The sequence below is a fragment of the Sabethes cyaneus genome, chromosome 2 (genome assembly GCF_943734655.1).
Source record: "Sabethes cyaneus chromosome 2, idSabCyanKW18_F2, whole genome shotgun sequence".
Lineage (NCBI taxonomy): Eukaryota > Metazoa > Arthropoda > Insecta > Diptera > Culicidae > Sabethes > Sabethes cyaneus.
In genome coordinates, this window is record NC_071354.1 from 62,164,241 (window position 1) to 62,184,452 (window position 20,212).

General features: G+C 41.0%; 2 protein-coding genes across 2 annotated transcripts in view; both read right to left on the minus strand.

Annotated features, from left to right (window-relative positions):
* Window positions 1-8,491, minus strand: part of LOC128736995 (uncharacterized) — an 85,897-nt gene extending 77,406 nt beyond the window's left edge. The window contains exon 1 of the mRNA XM_053831530.1: window positions 7,265-8,491. The gene's annotated coding sequence lies outside the window, so the exon portion shown is untranslated. The remainder of the gene's footprint in view (window positions 1-7,264) is intronic.
* Window positions 8,492-13,942: 5,451 nt separating this feature from the next.
* LOC128733615 (uncharacterized) lies at window positions 13,943-19,949 on the minus strand. The gene is made up of 4 exons (XM_053827337.1): window positions 19,758-19,949; window positions 17,442-19,685; window positions 15,025-17,383; window positions 13,943-14,963 (listed from the first exon to the last, which is right to left on the minus strand). The coding sequence occupies exons 1-4, from the start codon at window positions 19,936-19,938 to the stop codon at window positions 13,961-13,963; spliced, it is 5,787 nt and encodes a 1,928-aa protein (XP_053683312.1). The 5' UTR covers window positions 19,939-19,949; the 3' UTR covers window positions 13,943-13,960.
* Window positions 19,950-20,212: the final 263 nt, after the last annotated feature.

Here is a 20,212-nt window from a genome sequence, read left to right on the forward strand (position 1 = left end):
TACCAACTACCGTGCGGAAAGCAAACCGTGTTCAACAACAATGGACACAACTGTTGGCTTTGCTATGTGCGGTCAACAAAGATGGACACGACGGGATATTGAATGAAATATTTCGGCCGCTTTAGTGATAGGGTAATAAGCTTGTTTTTACCTGGTTTGTATCTCATATTTCTTAATTATAAATCCATCGTCATTATAAGGTGCGAGACGTATTTACCGTGTTAGTAGCAAATGTTTCCTAGATGATTCAGGGCGAGACGGCCGTAGGCCGCGAGTGTGCGCCGGTGACCCGCCGTCGGAAGCGCCGGCCACTGCGGGGGGGCAGCCCCCCTGCAGAAACTACTACTATTTAGGTGCATGCATTTTCCTAGGTCTACTGTCTATTAGGGATTATCCCTTAGTTAAGTCCGAACGAGCGGCAGCGAGTAAGGACAGCATGTACCCAACGTTTGCGCAGGTTGAAGGTTATGAATATTTTCGGTCGAATATGACATTCGGCCATTTGTGTTTCGGTAATTTGTGATTCGGCCATTCGTGATTCGGCCTTTTGTGATTCGGCCATTCGTGATTCGGCCATTTGGTATATTATGCCATTCGTTATTTCGGCCATTTGTGTTTCGGCCATTCGTGATTCGGCCATTTGTGTTTCGGCCATTCGTAGGTAATCCGGAATAACACAATTGTCTTGCCTTGCGACAAATATCTAGTATATGATAAATTTATATCCCACAAGCATTAATTGAAGCATAGGCCTCAATAAACAAGAAAAATGAAGTTATATTTTGCTTAGTGGCACGACTAATGGAGCATCTACCCTCGCTAGATTGTATAAAAATAAATCCAATTTTTTAAATTCATGTGTGGGGTGAAATGAACAGTATTTTTGGGGTTAAATGATCAAGTTGATTTTAAACCATTTCTTCGGTTTAAATGATTCTAGTACCATAAGAGTACAAATAATATGTGCATGTGATGTTAAAACAAGAATCCACCGAAAAGATCATTATAGACAATCAAGAATGGATTTTGAGTATTTGACAGTATTTGCAATCCCGCCATTAACGTAAGTCAGGGCTTTTGATAATCGGGTTTCGATGTGTTTGAGAACAAACTGAATGAAATACTTCTCTGGTCATTTCCCCTTATACTCAGATTCACAATAAAATATGTGATTTTTGAGGCACTCGGGGCTGATCGCTGAATGTCTATGGTTTTGCGAAATGCAATGTCAGATGTCACATTCATTTTGTTATCGTAAGTATTTTATCCCAATCGACATGTCGAGCTGTTATTCTATCTTCAGCTTTAGGTTTGATCACCCTCTCTGAGCCACCAGGAACCTCCTGCATTAGTTCTTACACTTGAATGTAACAAATGTGGAATAAGACTTTAAATAAGATCTAGATTCATCGAAGTATGATTTTACTTAATTGCGAAAAAACTTAAGTGATATTGGTATAATTTATGAACTGGCTCTTCCACTCAGATAGACGGAATTGAACGACGGAACACTATTACTAGTTAATATGTGTTCCTAAATTATCTGCTATGAGCCACAATATGTTATTTCGTTTAAAACAACAGTTTTTACACATTGTCCATTTCACCCCAGTGGGTGTCCATATCACCCCAAACAAAATTTTAATGCCAAAAAATCATAATTTTTATTTTAATATATTTTAGCAAAACTAAGCTAGGTACAATTGTTAAACTCCACTGGTAAACAGAAAACAAGTAAATCTCAGTATACGATTCAACTTTTTAAAGTTTCGATGCATAGATTTTGGGATAATAGAAGAAATTAATTTGGAAAAAGTTTTTTCTTTTCTTTAATTTCAGATGTGTAACGTATTTAATCTCACTCACTTTTCTCAGAGATGACTGGAACGATTTAAATAATCCCAGTATCAAATAAAAAGTCTAGTTGTCCCATAGGTCGTTATTGAATTTCACATTGACCGAATTTTTAGTTCAAAAGTTATATATAAAAATGCGAAAAATACATCATTGCAAACGAAAGGGAATCTTTTTAAAACTACAACCTCCAGAATTCATGATGATTCGGCTTGTGGTTGCAAAGTTACATAAAGAAACGTGAAAGAAAAGTATTTAAAACAGATTTTTGTACCATATAAGCATTATTTCAATGAGAAGCATTCTGCAATCTATTATTATTTGAAAATTATCGCTTAGATCTATCAAACAAAACTATGTATGAAACCTTATATGAAATTGTTCAGAAATGGTAAAACCAAAATATGTCAATCAAATGTCGATTGTATTCAATGTATGTGTAATGTATGCGTGTATGTATGTATGTACATATGTATGTATGAATTGTAGTGTCATTTCCCTTCTCAGTAATTAGAGTTAGAGTGCATACATTTCCTTCCGACTATATTTTGTTCAGTGCATGAAAATTCCGTTTCGTCTGTTCCGCAACACTTCCGAACTGACACTTCTGGAACTTCTGTACGAACCACCAACGCAAGCGGACGCAAAAATAAAAAGTTAAACCGTTAAACCGCGTGTTTTTCATTATTACACCTCAGAAGTGGGATTCGACGGTTGCTGCCTTTTGGATTACAGTGGTATTTCGGCGAGACTATGGATACGCGCATGACGAAGGAGGAACTGCTCGAGTGGCTGGAAGCCCACGAAATTAAAGTACCGGCGTCAGCAACAGTCCGGCATCTGCGTGCCATATATAGCAGCCACCCGGAAAACCAAACAGCGAATGATGAAGAGGAGGTGGAAGAGGACGACGTGGGAATCGAGAATATTCAGAGTGGAGCCAACGAAAAGGAGGCTGCGCTGGATGAGGAAATCCGAATCCTACAGAAGAGAAGACAGATTGCCGATTTGCGGCGTGAACTTGCCGGTATCGAGTTGTCTACCCGAACACCAGACTTTCAGGACGTGAAGTGTCTCGTTCCATCGTTTGCTGGCAGCGATTTGTACGTTCCCGAGATGGCTGAACGACTTTGAACGTGCTTGCGATTCTGTTGGAGGAGGCGCAGACTTTCGGCTTAGGTGCATACGGAGATTGATGGAGCCAGGCACAGAGGCTGAATGGTTTTTGCGTGTGGATCGATCCACCACATACGCTGAGTTCCGTGAAAATTTTGTACAAAATTTTGGCCACTCGTTCACGGTGGCAGAAATCATTGACAAGCTGCGGAAGACCACATTCACGGCTTGTAAGACGTCAGTGATGAGTTATATTTTGAAGATGCAGGAAATTGCTTCGCGCGCTGATATTGACGAGGCGCAAACTGTACAAATGATCGTCGATGGCTTCCATGATCGATCCGCTGATATTTCCGTTCTCTATCCGGCTAAAAATATACAGCAATTGAAACAATTGGCTCGGCGGTATGCGCAGCTACGAGAAATACGTTCCGGTTCCGTCCGTTCCGCACCATCCGCTTCAGTTTCAGGAAGCAGCAAAATTAAGAACAAGGATAATTCCGGTTCCGAATTACGATGCTATAATTGTTCCGGTAAAGGGCACATTTCCGCTCGCTGTTCAGAGCCTCGTCGGCAGCCAGGATCGTGTTTCCGCTGTGGTTCCGGTGAACACATCATCAGAAATTGTCCCAAACCCCCACCGCGTAATAAGGATGAGGTGGCGCTGGTCGATGAGTTCCGTCGGGGCAAATCAACTGAAGACCCGAAGGTTCAACCGAGTGCAGCTCTTTCCGAATTGAACATGGTAAGTGTTGCTTTTCTATCTCAAACAAAAGTGCATACAAGAAGTAGTTTTCTCTCTCTTTTTGATACGGGCAGTCCAATTAATCTGATTAAACGGTCAGTTGTTCCCAGCGAGCTCATTTCTGCTGAGGAGAAGTTTTCCGGTTTCCGTAGCATAGGAGGCTTTCCGTTGTGCACCTATGCTGTTATTCCGGTCCGCATAACGTTTGAAGGTCATTCCGAGCGGCTGAAGGTTTATGTCGTCCCAGATCATTTTATGATGCATTCTCTTTTGCTGGGGCGTGATTTTTTAAAGAAATTCGGAATCATTTTATTCAATACGCGATCAAACATATATAAAATTAAAGTGAAAAACATTAATGAAATACAAATCTCAAATAATCTGTTACATTGTGTGTATGATTTGTCACATAAGAGTCGAGTGAATACCTGGGCAAGTTGTTCTGTCTGTTTAAAACATTTCCGTATAGACAGTACCAATAATTTAGCAGGCAATGATACAATTCCGGACATTTATGCAATCGAACTTGACGAAGAGATTTATATCAATCCAAAATTGGGAAAACACGTTCAAAGTGAGATTATGTCAATTATCAAGGAGAATTATCTAGATAAAGAGAACATTCCGGAAAAACAACACTCTTACGAAATGAGGCTTAAACTGACTTCCGATATACCTATCAGTTACGGTCCTCGACGAAGGTTGCTATCTGCTGGGGTGATACGACCTAGTAGTTCACCGTATTCATTTCCGATTGTATTGCGGACGAAGAAATCTGGTGAGCGACGCATGTGCATTGATTATCGGTCTTTAAATAAGATTACTGTTCGTGATAGCTATCCGATTCCCCTTATCGACGATTGTTTGGAGCGAGTCGAAGGGAAGAAATATTTTACGGTCTTAGACTTGAAGAACGGGTTTCATCAAGTAAATGTAGCTCCTGATTCTATCCCGTTTACCGCTTTTGTGACTCCTGGTGGACAATACGAATACGTCAAAATGCCTTTTGGACTACGAAATGCACCAGCAGTATTCCAGCGGTTCATTAATATGATCTTAGAACCATTTATTAAGAAAGGTTCCATTGTAGTGTACATGGATGATGTTACGTTAGCTACCGACACGTTAGACGAACATCTTGATCTTTTGAGACGCGTCCTTCATAGGTTGGCCGAGTTCCGCCTGGAAATTAGAATAAAGAAATGTCAATTCTGTTTCACAGAGATCGAACTTTTGGGATTTACAGTTAGTAGTAAAGGTATTAGGCCAAATAATTCGCATCTGGAAGCCATTAAAAGTATGCCATTTCCGTCAGATGCCAAGCAAATGACCGTTATGTTATTCGGGATATTGAAAATTGTCAAATCTCCCAGCATCCTTATGATGGTATAATAGAGGCTGCTCGTATCAAGAGTTGGGCGGACTGGAGGGTTTCTGGTAAAGAGAGAGATGCACAGATAGACAAAGCAACACTCGTCAGAAGTAATTAGACTTTTAAGTTATGCACTGTGTTTATTATCTAACTTGATGATCGAGACGATCACTGGTCAGGAATGGCCGAGTTGTAGTGTCATTTCCCTTCTCAGTAATTAGAGTTAGAGTGCATACATTTTCTTCCGACTATATTTTGTTCAGTGCATGAAAATTCCGTTTCGTCTGTTCCGCAACACTTCCGAACTGACACTTCTGGAACTTCTGTACGAACCACCAACGCAAGCGGACGCAAAAATAAAAAGTTAAACCGTTAAACCGCGTGTTTTTCATTATTACAGAATTAAGAACAGTGAACAAACATTTCAATTTTCATCTTCTTCACTACTCACAATCGGATAACTAGGATTATCTATTTTGGACAGGTTACGCACACTCTATTTTGGACATTTACGGTGAAACCAAATGGAAATGTCCAAAAGTAGCACGCGCAGCGCCCTATACAAGGAAAAGCAGCAGTATAGGACTGCAAATGCTGATGAGTAGATTTCCCTATATAAATTTAAACAAATAACAAACAAATTAAAACAAATTACAGTTTCGGCGCCTATAGGATCGCCCTTGCCATCTAAAAAGACTAGCACTGGAAAAACGATCATTTTTGCCATTGTCAAGCATGCTTATGGCGCTGCTTTCGCGCTATTTCTTTGATTTCATCTTGTTTCCTTAATTTCTAATTTTCTACATATACATATTCTACAAGTCTGCAAAAATTATCTTTTCGCGTAAATATTGTACAGCTAAATAAGATTTTGATAAAATAAATGAAATTACGCTTTCAATTATGTACGCACCATAAGAAAGAAAATAAAATTACATACTGCACGCAGTATGTTCTTGTAAATTTTACAGTTATATAAGGATTTTGATGACTGATGTTGAAAAATACTGCATTTTAATGACTACATTTTAATTATAATTATCATTTTAATTGATAAAATAATTATTGTTGCAGTAGAAAGATCAGGTCACACCGCTAGGTGAATTAATTCAAGTTTTTATCTTAAGATTACTTGCATTTGTTACTTTACCAACTCCATTGGTGGGACAATATTGACCACCGCTGATTTAAAGAGAAATAGCAAAACTGTCAGCAACTATTTCAAATATACAAAAGCTCTGACAGTAAATTATGACAGTACGCATTTTGTTTTGACGAGAAACAAGAGTTGTTAAACAAAAACCACTGGGTAATTATTCCGGTGAACAGTGCGGCTAAAACTATGTAGGTCTCGAATGGTATTGTATAGAAATGGAACTGAATCGAAAACTAGCATTCTTTGATGCAATAATTCTAAGCGTCCCATTACAAAAGGGGGTTTCTGTAAAGTGTTCGCCCTTCATAAGGCTGCAGATTTTAGCAAATTAAAGCACTTATATCACCATTGTAGTTTATTTCAATGCCATAAAAAATAATGACCTGCCTTCAATTTTCTAGCTTCCCCTCAAATGTTACGTTAATCTCCTTTCTTTTTCTACCTACATCAACACGTTGCTTTTGCAACCTGTAATGCAGATCTTGACTTGGTTAACTGTTTATGATAATAGTCAGTGTAAAATAGTGATTTAACGATTTGTGTTTAAATCAGGATGTGTTTGGTAAAGTTAACGGCTTCGCTAACCAATTATAGCGATTAGCGAATAAGTGCCCACCACTGCTGATAGGGTTTGAATATTGGCTATACTATACCACTTGGCCTGATTCTACATTTAAAAAAATAGATAAGAGCATATTGAGAACCAAATAATAACTTCTAGATTACTCGGCAATAATTTAAATAGGGGAATAATTTAAACGAACGAAAATTAAGCTCAAGACAGTAGCTAGTCACTTTACGAATAAAACTAAAAAACTAATTTTGATTGCGAATTGAGATAAAATAAGTAGTGAGCATAGGTATGATGAACATTAGAACGGATGATTAAGATTTGAGATAGTTGCTGACATTTTAGTAATGATTAACATGATGAACGTAGCACTGTAGCAGTAGTGGTTTGTATGGATATTCAAATAATTACGATTACCCTATTTGACTTATTGTTATTATTATGACCAACCTTCTGCTGGAGGGACTTCCACTGTGCACACTTCCAGAAGGCTGCACGAATGCGTTTTCTTTTCCTTTTCGGATGGCTGTTCGTTGTTCATAGCCCCGTCGAACTCACTTGAGTTTAGTTAAGTTGGCGTTCCACCCGCTTCACCTGGCGCAGCATACGGCCACCGCGCTAGCTGCAACTGGAACGCTTGCCGTCACCGCGATGCACAGAGAAAGAGTGGATTATTTCTTCTGTTGTTGTTTTCTTACTATACACGTTTTCTTTTCTTTGTGATATTTTCAACAACACTTTGGTCGTACTTTTCTTCGTGCGATCCGCTGATGTTTTGCGCAATTGGTATTCTCCTGGAGTAATTCCTCATTGATACACCTTCACGCGCGCACGATCAAACGCACACATACATAAGCGGTCGCGGCGGTTTAAACACTGAAGAACTGATACACGTATAGCTAAAATACGCCAGAAGATCACTGATCACATAGACTGGTTTGAAGGCGAACAGCACAAAAAATATGGTAATTTTTTGCATGTAGAATTAAGCCAACAAGCGGAATTTTTAATACATCTTCCCCCCTCCGAGGTATTAGGCAACGATGCGTGATGTATTGGCTTGCATACTTTTCACCATTACACATAGCAGGATAGCTGCAGTTTGTTGACAGAGTTACGTTGCCCGTTGCAACGGCTAAGTGACATAGAAGTTTAACTGCGTGTAACGCTGTTTATTAAGGTCAAATTATTATTGTTAAAGTTAGAAACTTTTTAATACACGTTTTCAATTAGGTTTTAAAAACACAACTGACTGGTGATTTAATCCACGAAATTAATCTCGCTAGTAAGTCAGCAGGAAACCACTGAATGCAGCTCTTGCACTATCCATCGTATCAGATTATCCTGAAAGTCTACAATTTTTTCGACTAAACAGGTCGACAAGCAGCTCCTTCGGCAAGGTGACGGCCAACAGTGGACGCCATATTTACAAACCACGCTCCAAAGCGACCCGTTCCTCCTTCGTAAACTACGCTCAATGTATGTTGCAAATCAATTGCACATTGGAATGATGGCGCACACGTGAAAAAAACACAATTCGAACCAATTATCCATAGTAAGCGTAAGCAATTACAACTTCAATAAAATGAATAGGCAGCAACTAGGAACGAATAACGAAACACTCCATGGCCGTTGACATTCGCGAATACGTCCGACGAGAGCTGATGAATCGATCAAACTAACGAATGGGTTGCGAGCGCAACCTGCACGGAACTGGTTTTCGGTTGCCAGTTGCCACAACAGTAGTTGTTGGCGCTCTCCATCCACTCACTGCTGAACCGCGCTTGTGGTGCGGCTCTCGCGCTGCATACACAATACAAACGACAAAGCCACAACACGGAGAACGAATCGGCTTAAGTTGAAAAAGCAAAACAAACTAAGACTTATGCGAGACCTTATGTTGAGCATCGCCAGCAACAGGAAGGAAAGGTGTTTGCGCAACCGTGAGAGGATTAATTAAATTACCTGCGTCGGAGTGCGCGGGTAAGTGAGGGCTTGTGTCTAGGCTAAAGCAGTGATGAGACTATTGCAGAACGTAAGGCGTTTACTGCACACGATTTTCATAAAAATAAAAAATAAGAAAACTTATCCAATTTAATTCTACTATGTGTATTTTATTCACGACAGATACGTATTTCGCCTACGATTTGCAGGCTTCCTCAGTGTCTGTTTTCGGTTCGAAAACATGGCGAGACTTACTTAATGTTAGATGGCAACGACTGGCAAAGCACTGGGTACATGATCAAGAAGGTAAGCAATGGCGTCAATCCACACAAAGTTTCCAAAGAAGGTCCTTCTGTAACTGACGATTAGCGAGAATGAAATGTCCATGCTGCTGTTTTTCCTTCGGGGCTTGGTGAATGCAGTATGCAGGGCTTGCTGGAAGTTATTGCCTGGAGGACGTGGTCTTTTGGCCGGCCTGGCCTCGGCCCACTATGCCAAAAGATTACTGGATGAGATGGACCAGCTAAAGACAATCATTGTACTGAATACCGCTAACCCTCCCAACGTCACTCAGCTGCAAACAATAGAGCATTTTCATTGTTTCATCGGCCATGACTAAGGTTTCGGCTTACGGCAGTAAGGCCCACCGGTAGGGTGTCGAAGCATTTGTTGTAGAAGGCCTGATAGAAGTAGCATTTAAGGAAAATTTATTCCATTGAATAATTTTTGTAGTATTTGTCTTGTTCATTATCTTACCCAAACTATGCTATGCTCAGGGTGGCAATTCGATATAAAAAAAAATAAAATTCCCTGATTTTTCCAGGTGTGCTTAATAAAATTGCAGTGTTTATATTGCGATATAATTTTAACTGAAAATGTGTTTTGCTCGTTCATACCTATTAGCATTATTTTTCAATCAACGAGAAAGTGAGAAAAATTATCCAATTACTGCAATTTTCTCGTCCAACTTACTCACTTCCATCTGTGCTTTTACAACACGTATGCTACGAAATTCATTGTCTTCAATGATCATTGAATGTGTGTTTCTTGCTTTCAATACAAGAGACTTGCAAATTTCATACCTGGCGAAGTGACCTCAACTTCTTTTCGAGCTACATTTTCCAGTCATCGATGTTAGTTAAAGCTTTGGAAAAGTGTTTTGCATCTAGAATATTAGGCACAAAATTTTTTGGAGAAATTCATATACTCAATGCGATTTTTACCGATACCTGAGGGTGCTGCCATACGAATATTAAAATGTTGGGTCCCCAAATATGGAAAACGCATTTTCTCCATGTGCCAACCATTGTGCTAGACTTGTCAAGGACAACTCTCGTATATTTTCTCAATACAGCGGGTCTTAATCTAACCTACCGAAACAAGAAATTTGGAAATTCATATGTTTAATTTTTGTTCTCCGAGTCACAATCCATTTAATTTAAACAAGTTGTTTAATTGAACTTGTACTTAATTTCAATTTCACTGGCCGCCCTTGGAGAATTGGTCCATGCCTTCTTAGAACTGTTTTTGTTACTTTATACCAACGTTGGCCGTTCTATTTTCTGACCAACGCGGTTTATTTTACTTTGCATAGGTTGATCGGGATATACTTCTCAGGGTCCAAGCTGGATCCCAAAATTCATAACATGGAAGGTAGGGCAGCTACTCTCGTATTCCGGTTACAACTTGTAACCTTCACTAGTGTGACAAGTTGAAGGACTGCCGTGAGTCAGTATAATTTCTCCAACATTTTCCTCGATTATTCGTGAATTCTACTAAGCCATACGATTTATAATTATTCTACAACACGTTGTTTCGCAGAGATCTTTGATGGGAGGGACGCTCCCGCGAGCATGAGACAAAAATTCAACAGATGAAAACGAAGTGGAGATTCTGGCCCGTCCTTGACGGCCTGCAAACAGGTTCGCGATTCAGCGCAAAAGTACTACGACAGACTATACACGAAACCACCAGTGTACAATAGAAATGCATCAATTTTACAAAGGAAACGAAAATAGCGGCTAATTCTTAACTTTTTTTTTTCATGTTCCCTCCCTCATGGCCACTTGAGTCTACTCTACTTATCTGTTAATGTTGGAGTGTGGGTTTGTGTATTCTGTGTGTCCCCTGGCGCTGGCCTCCGAGCTGCATTCGACGTCCAATCCTTCCGCAAGTACACTCTGGGCACAACAGGCCTACGACGGTACATGGTTGACGTGCCATTTTCAGCATTCGTGCGTATTTGTGGCAAAGAGCAATAGGCCTACATGGCATCGAAAGAGGCTTTTAATATTGCTAACTAACACTTCGGCTGTCTAATGCTTGCTTACCGATCCCACTTGTCTCGGTGGTAAGCTACTCCATGATTATGCTCATCTGCCTGAGCTCAAAATTCTCCCGTGCAGTTTAGCGTTGCTTGATCCAACTAATGAGTATATATACTTTGTGTGTAAAACGGCCATTCGCTGGGAATCACCCAACATGCAGCATCTAGAACACACAACTTACCTTCAAGGAGGTTAACTACACAATTAGGGATAAGATCATCTTACGATGGCAACATCCCCGAACAATGTCCGAACTCACAACGCATACGAAAACCGAAGAACGAACAGCACGACTTCGGGCTGGCGCTGAGGGATATGCTGATGCGCAGTCTGTCGTATATTTCACGATACGTGTTATACACTTATTTATCAGGTGGCTGCATACCACACACTTTGTAATACGATAAACACTGGTCGTCTGCAGGCTAGTACCAACCTTGTTGACGACACTAACACGCACAGGCCAGCGATTCCCAGCCTCACTGCACGGGGTTCGCGTTCGATAGTACACCGTTAACACTATCAAGATAGCGAACTTGTCGCTCAAATGGTCACAAGAATATTAATCCCACAGAAGTCGTCTGTGCTGGGATTAACCTGTCCGGTCGGTTCTGATCTATTGCGATCGGATAACGGCGCTGATAAGAGAGCGAGGGACAGCGTGTGGGTGGCATTGCTACTGATCATCACTGCTGTAATCGGCATGCGATGTTTTCCCCCTTCCGAGAGCCCGTTTTTTAATTACTTTGAGAATGTAGATCAGTCTGGTGCGGCATAAGAGTTCGGTGGCTTATTGTTTGCAGCTTGGATATCGGTTCTATTGTGCTGTTGTTAGTGTACTAAGGTACAGTAGGGCAAAATTACTGTTGCATTTGTTTCTGTCTGGGGGGATAATAACCATTCCAAGGCAGCGGTACTAAACACTGTCGGCACGCTGCCTTTGGAGCGGGTGACAATGTTTCGAGCTCTGTTCTGCGAAACGAGTTACGTGAAAAGCCAAATTTCGCTACGCTTCCACTCGCATTTACTTTGATTTTGATGTTCTGCGAATTGAGTCACATGCCGCAAAAGATCTGTCTCAAAACTCCAATGTCATTTGACTTGACTAGCACCGAACGAAACGCGAGTGGCAGCAATTTGAAATTTGCTTCGCAGAATAAGGCCCTTTGCAAATCGCGGAGCTAATATCGATGACGCAATCTATCGCTTGTGTGTCGTACTTCTTTATCGATATTGAAGTGAAGTACTTCTTTATCGATATACCCTAACTATTCCAGGTCATTGCAAATTTCCTGTCAATTCCAGTTTTTCCACCCTGTTTGGACGCATCTTAACCATCACTAGGTAGTGCTCCGAGTCAACGTTAGCGCTTCGATAGGATCTGACGTCGATAATGTCTGAAAAATGCCGACAGTCGATTAAAACGGGGTCGATCTGTTATTCTGCTGAGCGTTTCATTTCACCAGGGCACGTCACGGCAGACCGTCTGTTCGCGGTAAAAACCTCAATGATTCTATTTTGAAGATCAACTTGTCCAGTTCAACTGGTGTGTGCATATTAATATGACGGAAGTTCCGAGAGTTATCCAAAAGTCGCCAGTTAGTTTTTTGCCGAGTTTCTGTATTGTTCGCTTCTAAGAGAGTTTGCCTCGATATCAAAAATAATATGCCTATGGTCTGATAAACTAGGTTCATCAGATATATGCCTGTCTTTGACCATTTCAGTCATGGAAGTGCTACACAGAGTGAAGCTTAGCACATCATCTCTGAAAGCATTAACAAAAGCGGGAACCTTTCCTACATTGCGTACATTGAGATTGTTCGGAGTTGAGTATTTATTCGAGTAGGTACTCACCCCTATTATTTGCATCCGTGCTGCCCGCCCGAGGTGGGCGTTAGCATCGTAGTCGATTAGGGACGGCACGTTGAATGGCCAGCAGTACAGCACGAGCGCAACAATCTCGGATTGCGGTATATCGTCCTTGTTACCGGAATAGTTCGCGGACGCCACGACCAGGTCCAGTTCCCCGTAGTCGTTAGTTGTATGAATTCTGTAATGGGAGATAATTTTAATACTTTAGTTAACACTTTAACAGAATTGCAATCCTCAGTTTGGACTGCTTCTTTCAGTAACTTAACTTACCGTAGTTACTAAGGCCGATGATTTTCGTGCTGTGAACCCAAGGTTCTTGAATAGAAGCAGCTACTAGCTGCAGCTGCGAAATTCGCTTGCACGCAGTGAAGGCTGCCAGTGCCAGGTATTTTTAAGATTTACCGCGCTTGGTAGTTGTTAGACTCAGAGACTGGCATACGGTGGCCACTAGTGTGAACGCTTTGCCCGCGTTTAACATCAAAGTACTTCAGTGGCTGGCGGCAGAAGACCGAAACATGAGGGGCACTTTTCGGTGGAGTCTGTGATGTGCGACATGTGGTTGTGAGTTGCGTGCGAGCCTTGCCCAACGTATAGTTCAGCATGAAACCACTTGCTACTGATAAGGCTTTGCGCGTAACGTTGTCCGTCCGTCAGGGTGTTATCTGTGATTCTCAACGCGGTTGTTCGGGAAAGACTAACGTCCAGTTATCAGTTTAATTTTGTGTCCAATTTGAAATAATGCGTCAAGTCCAAGTTCAAGTTTGAATTTAACTTCCAATCTAAGTTCTGGTCTAAAGTCCAAGGTATTTTTGCGGTAAGTAAATTATTTGTGGTAAAATAATCTACCATTTTATATCACAGAGCACCATGGGAAAAATTCAAATTAGTTACCGTGTTAATCCAGTCTCGGACTGTTCGAATAAATTAAACTGTTGTAGAAATATAGATTTTTCCAACCTATTTTATATCTATAATTATACTTTCGCTTAGCAAAACCAAACATTTATCTACAACTATTTTGCCATTTAATAACGATTCTCCTCAGTGTAAGTATGATATACATCGTAGTTTCCTCCACACCTTGTGCCATCATTTTCTCACCCAACGATTGGGATCGTTCATTGTTCTCATTACCATTCTGTTTTACGTTTCGAACGTACCAAAATTGCTGATCGAATAATTTCTCAAAGTAATCTAGCATCTCTACCATGACCTCTTCGCTAACCAGCTTAATATTGTCGACATTTTCATCCATTGTTTTCTCCAGTATGTTAAGAAACCTTGTCAACGTTCGGCTTGAGCTTCTCGTCGACAACAGAGGTAAAATTTTTAGCACCATAATCGCAAACGTCCGGCTGAGCTGTTGCATCTTGTAGTGCTGCCGTTGTACCTGAACCGAGTACCACATGTTACTGATCATGCCCAGAAATGCTTCAATGGTGTCAAAGTGGAAGCTTTCGATGGATTCAATTCGTTCGCTCAGCCATGTTAGGAAGCCGATCGTGTTGATCATCACTTCGCATGATTTTGGAATTTTGATGATGCTGTTGAGGATGTTAAGAATCAGGATATTCAAGTCTCGATTCGACAAAGAGCAAGCGTAAAACTGCATCAGTGCCCGAATGACCGGCGAAGCACGCAGTATCATGAAATCGTCATGGGTTTTGATGCCGTTAGCTATGGTTTCCAGTATAAAAATCCGATGGCTGTTGTGTTTTACGTCCGCACTGTGGAACATAACGAGGAAATTCGGAATGGCCTTGAAGTCGAAGGTATCCTTCAGAAGAAAGTAGTGCGTTAGCATCGAGTGCAGCTCGCTGAGAACATCCGGCAGGACGTTGATTGTAGCGCCAACAAACAGGCAGGGGAGAAATGCTGGCTTGAATAGTTTCACTATTGTGGGTTTTGATGGTTTTTCGCCGGCAGACTTGGTGGAGTCTAAAGAAGCCAAGCCGTTTTGAATAGCTGTGAATAAGTGAATCCAAAACATGGAATCAACAAATTTTCTGAAAATATACATGGTACAAAGTTATAAAATAATTTAATTTAGTAGTTAGATTGACTCACTTAGACAGTTCCAGGTAACCTTTGATTCGCATCAGGGCGCAGGCGGCGGCAAGCCGCATTGATTCATCGCTGCTGGCGAGACACGCAAACGGGAGTGCCAGCGCTCCACATTTACCGGCTAGAGGCAACACGTCGTCACTTTCCGGTGCAAACAGGTAACCCATCAGTGGCAGTAGAAAAGCTGGATCGTAAATTGCTGCAAACACTTCGGTTTTAGTCGCACATTTCTCCAACAAGCTTCCGCTAGCCTTCTGCTCGCGATGTTTTGTGTTCTCAACGATTCGTTCAATGTCATTCGTTGGATGGTATTTCCCTATGAAACGTTTGTCTTTCCGAAGGTAATCGAAATTAACTTCGGGTAATTGCTCGACGGCGTCTAACTTTCGCCAGACGGGAAAGTTGTTCAGTGTATTGAGTAGTTTTTCGCGATTAAAGAGTGACAAGACTTCGGTATTATTTATTTGGCATAAATTTCGCTGCTTGGAAGTGTCTTGTCCTAACGAGAAATGCTTAATGGCAGCGTCACCCCACAGAAATGGACGATACTCGTTCAGATGAATACCGCAACGTTCGTAATGCTGAATCAGAGCCAGCACAAACCGGTTACCTTCGGTCAGCGTAGCTCCATAGGCTCCCAACAGTAAAGGGATGTGTTTCTTATCCATTACCGAATGATTTTTGTGAGCAAGCGTAAGTAGCAGATGGACAAGTGAAGCTTTAACCTTAAACTGGAAGGGAATCAACAGGACGTCCAGAAAGCGCGAATGTGACAGAGCAAGATCATAAAACTCAGCCACTTCCGGTGCCGCACTATTGTCTCTGTAGAATAAATCTGTCATAATAGCCGCAATTTTAAGCAGCACATGAAGCCGATCATCGTATCGATTTGGATTGTCTGCAGATTTATGAATTTCGATACCCAGCTTTAAACTATATTTACAAAAATTGGACCAGTTGGCCGTATCGGTCAGTTGATTGTACTCCAATGCTGTTAAATGTTTGCACTTCGAGCTTTGCTGCACCCAGTGATAAGTGGCTAGCGTTAGCGAGTTGAGTTTTTCAATGTCCTTAAACAGATCGGATCCTTTCAGTAGAACATTGAAAAATTGCAGTAAAACGTTGAATCCATTTAGGTACACCGTCTGCACTTGAGCTGCATCATCCTTTGTTGCTACGAAGGCCTTTTTGTAGATTTCCATCAGTAGATTAAGTTGGTAAATTTCCAGGGAATCTATCTTTAGTTTCTTTTTGGCAAAATCAATGCATTCGTTTTTCGGCATGCAATTATAGATCAATTGCTGGTTGGCCGTTGAGTTTTCCTTATAGATAACAGCTGCTTTGGATGGTTTTTCAATAGTTTTGTTGATACCACTTTTGAACTCATTATAAATCGCTGTTAGTAGTTTCTGATGGTTTTCCTTAGTTGGTTCGAATAGTTTTCTACGGAAAGCGACATCGACCAACGGGTAAATCAATTCCTTTTTCTGAATATGAACAGGTATAAGTTGCAGGCATATCGCATCAAAACGCTTGCTTCTGTCAAGCAAGAAAGCCGCTAGTTTGATGAGAGGTTTGCCTATTCTTTTGCTTTCGAAAAAGCATTGAAACATGTCTTCCTCCAAATGGCTAATGCTATGACTAAAGATGTCTAAATAATTCATGAAAGCCGCTTCCAAAGTGTCCAAATTTAATTCGCTGCCATTCTTTCGAATGAAATCGATATAGATCGTCGATAATCCGTTCACAGTGGCTTGCTCCAGACAACAATCCCGGTTGTCAGCTAGTTTCTCTAAGGCTGCTGTCAACAAAGTGAAATGGCTGGTTTTTTCGTTTCGATCGTTTACAAAGTGAAGATGCGATAATTGTGCATAATGTTTCAGCAAACTGATGGAGTTTCGCACGCTGAGGTGGAAAATACTTAGCAGCTTCTCAACCAATGAGGCATTTAGTTGCCCGTTACGAGACGTTTCTGACGACGCTACAGAAATGATTTCACTGACAATTTTATTTGAGTATAGCGTCGTATACTGAGAAAACTTTTCCACAGAATGTAGCTTTCGCATTAGCTCGTATATAAAGTTAGTAGCTAAGCCACTCATATCGTCTTTGCTGCTAACGACGGTGAAATGCTGATACAGAACGGGACGATGACAGAAGATATTTTTCAGCACATCACCCAGTTTTTGATCCTCTTCAGCAAGCTCCGCTTCCTCCGTCAAAAGCCGATCAAAAAATTGATTCAAGTAATATATACATACCGTTGAGTAATCGGAATCAAATTTCTCCATTTCAATTAATTGGGTAACGTAGAAAATGACCTCATGGATTAGGTAAACTAATTCACACCGATTCAAGTGTCCTAAAAAAGTTCGTTTTTTAGAAATCGCAACATGCTGTTTAATAAAATTTAAACTTACCGTTCGGTAGCACTTCTTCCACCGCCTGTTGCTTGTTCAGTAAAAGCCGACTTAACCTTCCAAGCGAGCTTTGCTCGCTAAAACCATCCAAAGGCTTTGCCTTCCTTTCTATGACCCACTTTTTGAAATATTTATGCATCCGCCCGCCGAGGCTTTCCGCACAGTTCTCCACAATCTCCGGATAGGGTAGCGAGTGAAAATATCTCAGTGCGACTGCCTCGAGATAGGGATGAAATTGCTCCGGACGATTGGTACTGGGATGAAACATGTAGATTAGAAAATTATCAGCTACCGGTAGTTCCACCGGTTCCTCTTCCTGATCCAGCTGACCGGCCGTTTCCGCCTCGACACGCTCGAACAGCTCATCTAGATCAGCACGGCGGCTTTTTTCGAAAGCTTTATTCACGAGAGAATGGTCTTTTTCGGTGGAAAGGCTTTGCTGCTTTGCCGCCTGTCGGAATGCGTACGCCAAGAAAGATACCAAACTCGGAACATCTGCGGGGTCTATCCATAGCAAAGTTTGGAACCATATTTCTATCTCGTTCGGGCTGTTTCCGAACAGAGCGGTGTTCCGGAAGAGGGTCATCAGTTGGACTGTAGCTTCACGCTGCATTTCTGCGCTGCCATTAAGATAAACTTTGGTAAGAAGTTTTAGCACCGATGGAAAGAGCTCTGAGTTGAAAGCTATCGATTGTGGTTCGAGAGCAATAATGACCTTGATCGCTTTGAACTCATACGATAGATATTCGTGTTCTATAGCCAAGTTACGATAAACAGGGTCGAGAATTTTTCGATACGTCGTGATGAATGATGAGCTTTCGATGTATGAAGGGAAAGTGCGGATGCATGCCAGCAGTATGTCCATGGTAAACTCCATAGCAATGTACGGCTTAACGGCATTCTTGTCCGTTCTATGATGCATCATTGCACTCATAATGGCGTCTATGGTTGGGAACAACCCTATGATTTGATTTATTACATCAAATTTTATCTTCTTGATATCAAACTGATCGAGATTTTTGAGCTTCGGTACTTCTTGAAGATATTTCTCGCACTGACTCAGCATAACTGCTAAAAATTCCATGCAAAACGAAATCGCAGTTCTCTTGTTTATCGACGTCGTGACAAACTCTAGTATCGTTTTGGGAAGAGTTGATTTCGTGATGAAATTAGACACTTGCTTGGCATCTGCCGTATCGAAATGTTTAACAATTTCCTCTGGCTTTGGTTGACGAAGAATCTCCAGCAACAAATTACGATGTTCGTTTCTTTTGGACTTCAGCAGAGAACCAAAATTTTCTAAAACAGCTGGTAAAGCTTCTGGACAAACATCAAAGATCTTCAGAACCAGTTTCTTCTGCTGCTTGTGCAGTTGTGAATTTTTGAGTGCTAGCAGTATGTGCTTATGCCGGGCAACTGCTCGACCCAAATCAACAACTTTCGGCACCAGATGATATTTTTTCGAAGTCAGCAATGGTAGCACTAACTTTTCGGCTGCATTTAGAACCATACTTTTCGATTCGTCACTTACTACTGCATTGGCTGGTCCAACCCATTCGTAGACATTTACCAGCGCTTTGAGAACATCCGTGTTAAACGTGGTTCTATACATAAATTTATCGATACTTGCGTTCTCCAGAATATACTGCTGGAACGTTTTCATCACCAAAACCACATTCTCTGCTCTGTCGTAAACCAAATTACTAACCAACGGATACACTAAATAGTGGCGACTTAACCACAATCGGACCAGTTCCGAACTTGAATCAATTAAGAAACTCAAATTGAAATCCACAAACACTCCCCTTAACGATTCTTCCTCATCTTCGGATAAAACTTCACGGTAACGTCTCAAATCCAACTGTGGCACGCAGATATCCAGAAGGCTCAAAATTTCTCGGCCATACGTTGGATCAGTCAACAAAATTGCTTTCAGTATGCGAAAGCCAGCTATCAGTTGCTGCTCGGTGGATTGTACATTCAGTAATGACACTACCGAATTTTTGTAATCGGTTAGAATTGTTTTGGCGCATTTGGCAGCATACGCGGCGTGGACTTCATCGTAATTTCCGCACTCAATCATAACGTAGTGAATAACCGTGAACAGATCGGCTACATCCGCCAGCTTTCCCGTATCCATCGTTTTCAATATTTTAAGAAAGTGGGTAAACGTTCCTCCTGCCCGAATATAATCAACAGCATAAGCTGGATTTTTCTGCAAGGTTCGAGCGAAGTGTCGAATAACTGAAAGCAGAACATGTTTTATAGTTACATGAGAGTAGCTAATTAATATACAATTAGGTACAGATTACATACCATCAGCAGCAACAAAGTCCTCCTTCAACTGCAAGTGAATATTCTGAATAATTTTATGAACCGAACTTGTATTGGATGCCAATTTAGGTTTTTTAATATCCCCCTTATCGGAAGGTCTGCCTTTTTTACGTTTATGCAGGCCATTTTCAGTGTTATCACTGTTCTGGTTCGAAATATCCATCGCGATTATATTTTACAAAACACGAGAGCCAAAATCCATGCGGTAAAACGTGGTGAACAAAACAAACGTCGTTATGTTATGAACGCGGTGCGAATGAACTGTCAGTTAATCGACGTCAAGGATGCCAGCTGCTTTTTCAACTTATCTTTAACTGCTCGAAAACCAAAAACTGCACGAAAGCCGAGAAATAGCTTTCCGATGCCAAAATTTGGGAATTTTTTTGAAAGTTTGGATAAAGTTGATACAACAAATTGCATAAAATCCATAAAATCTA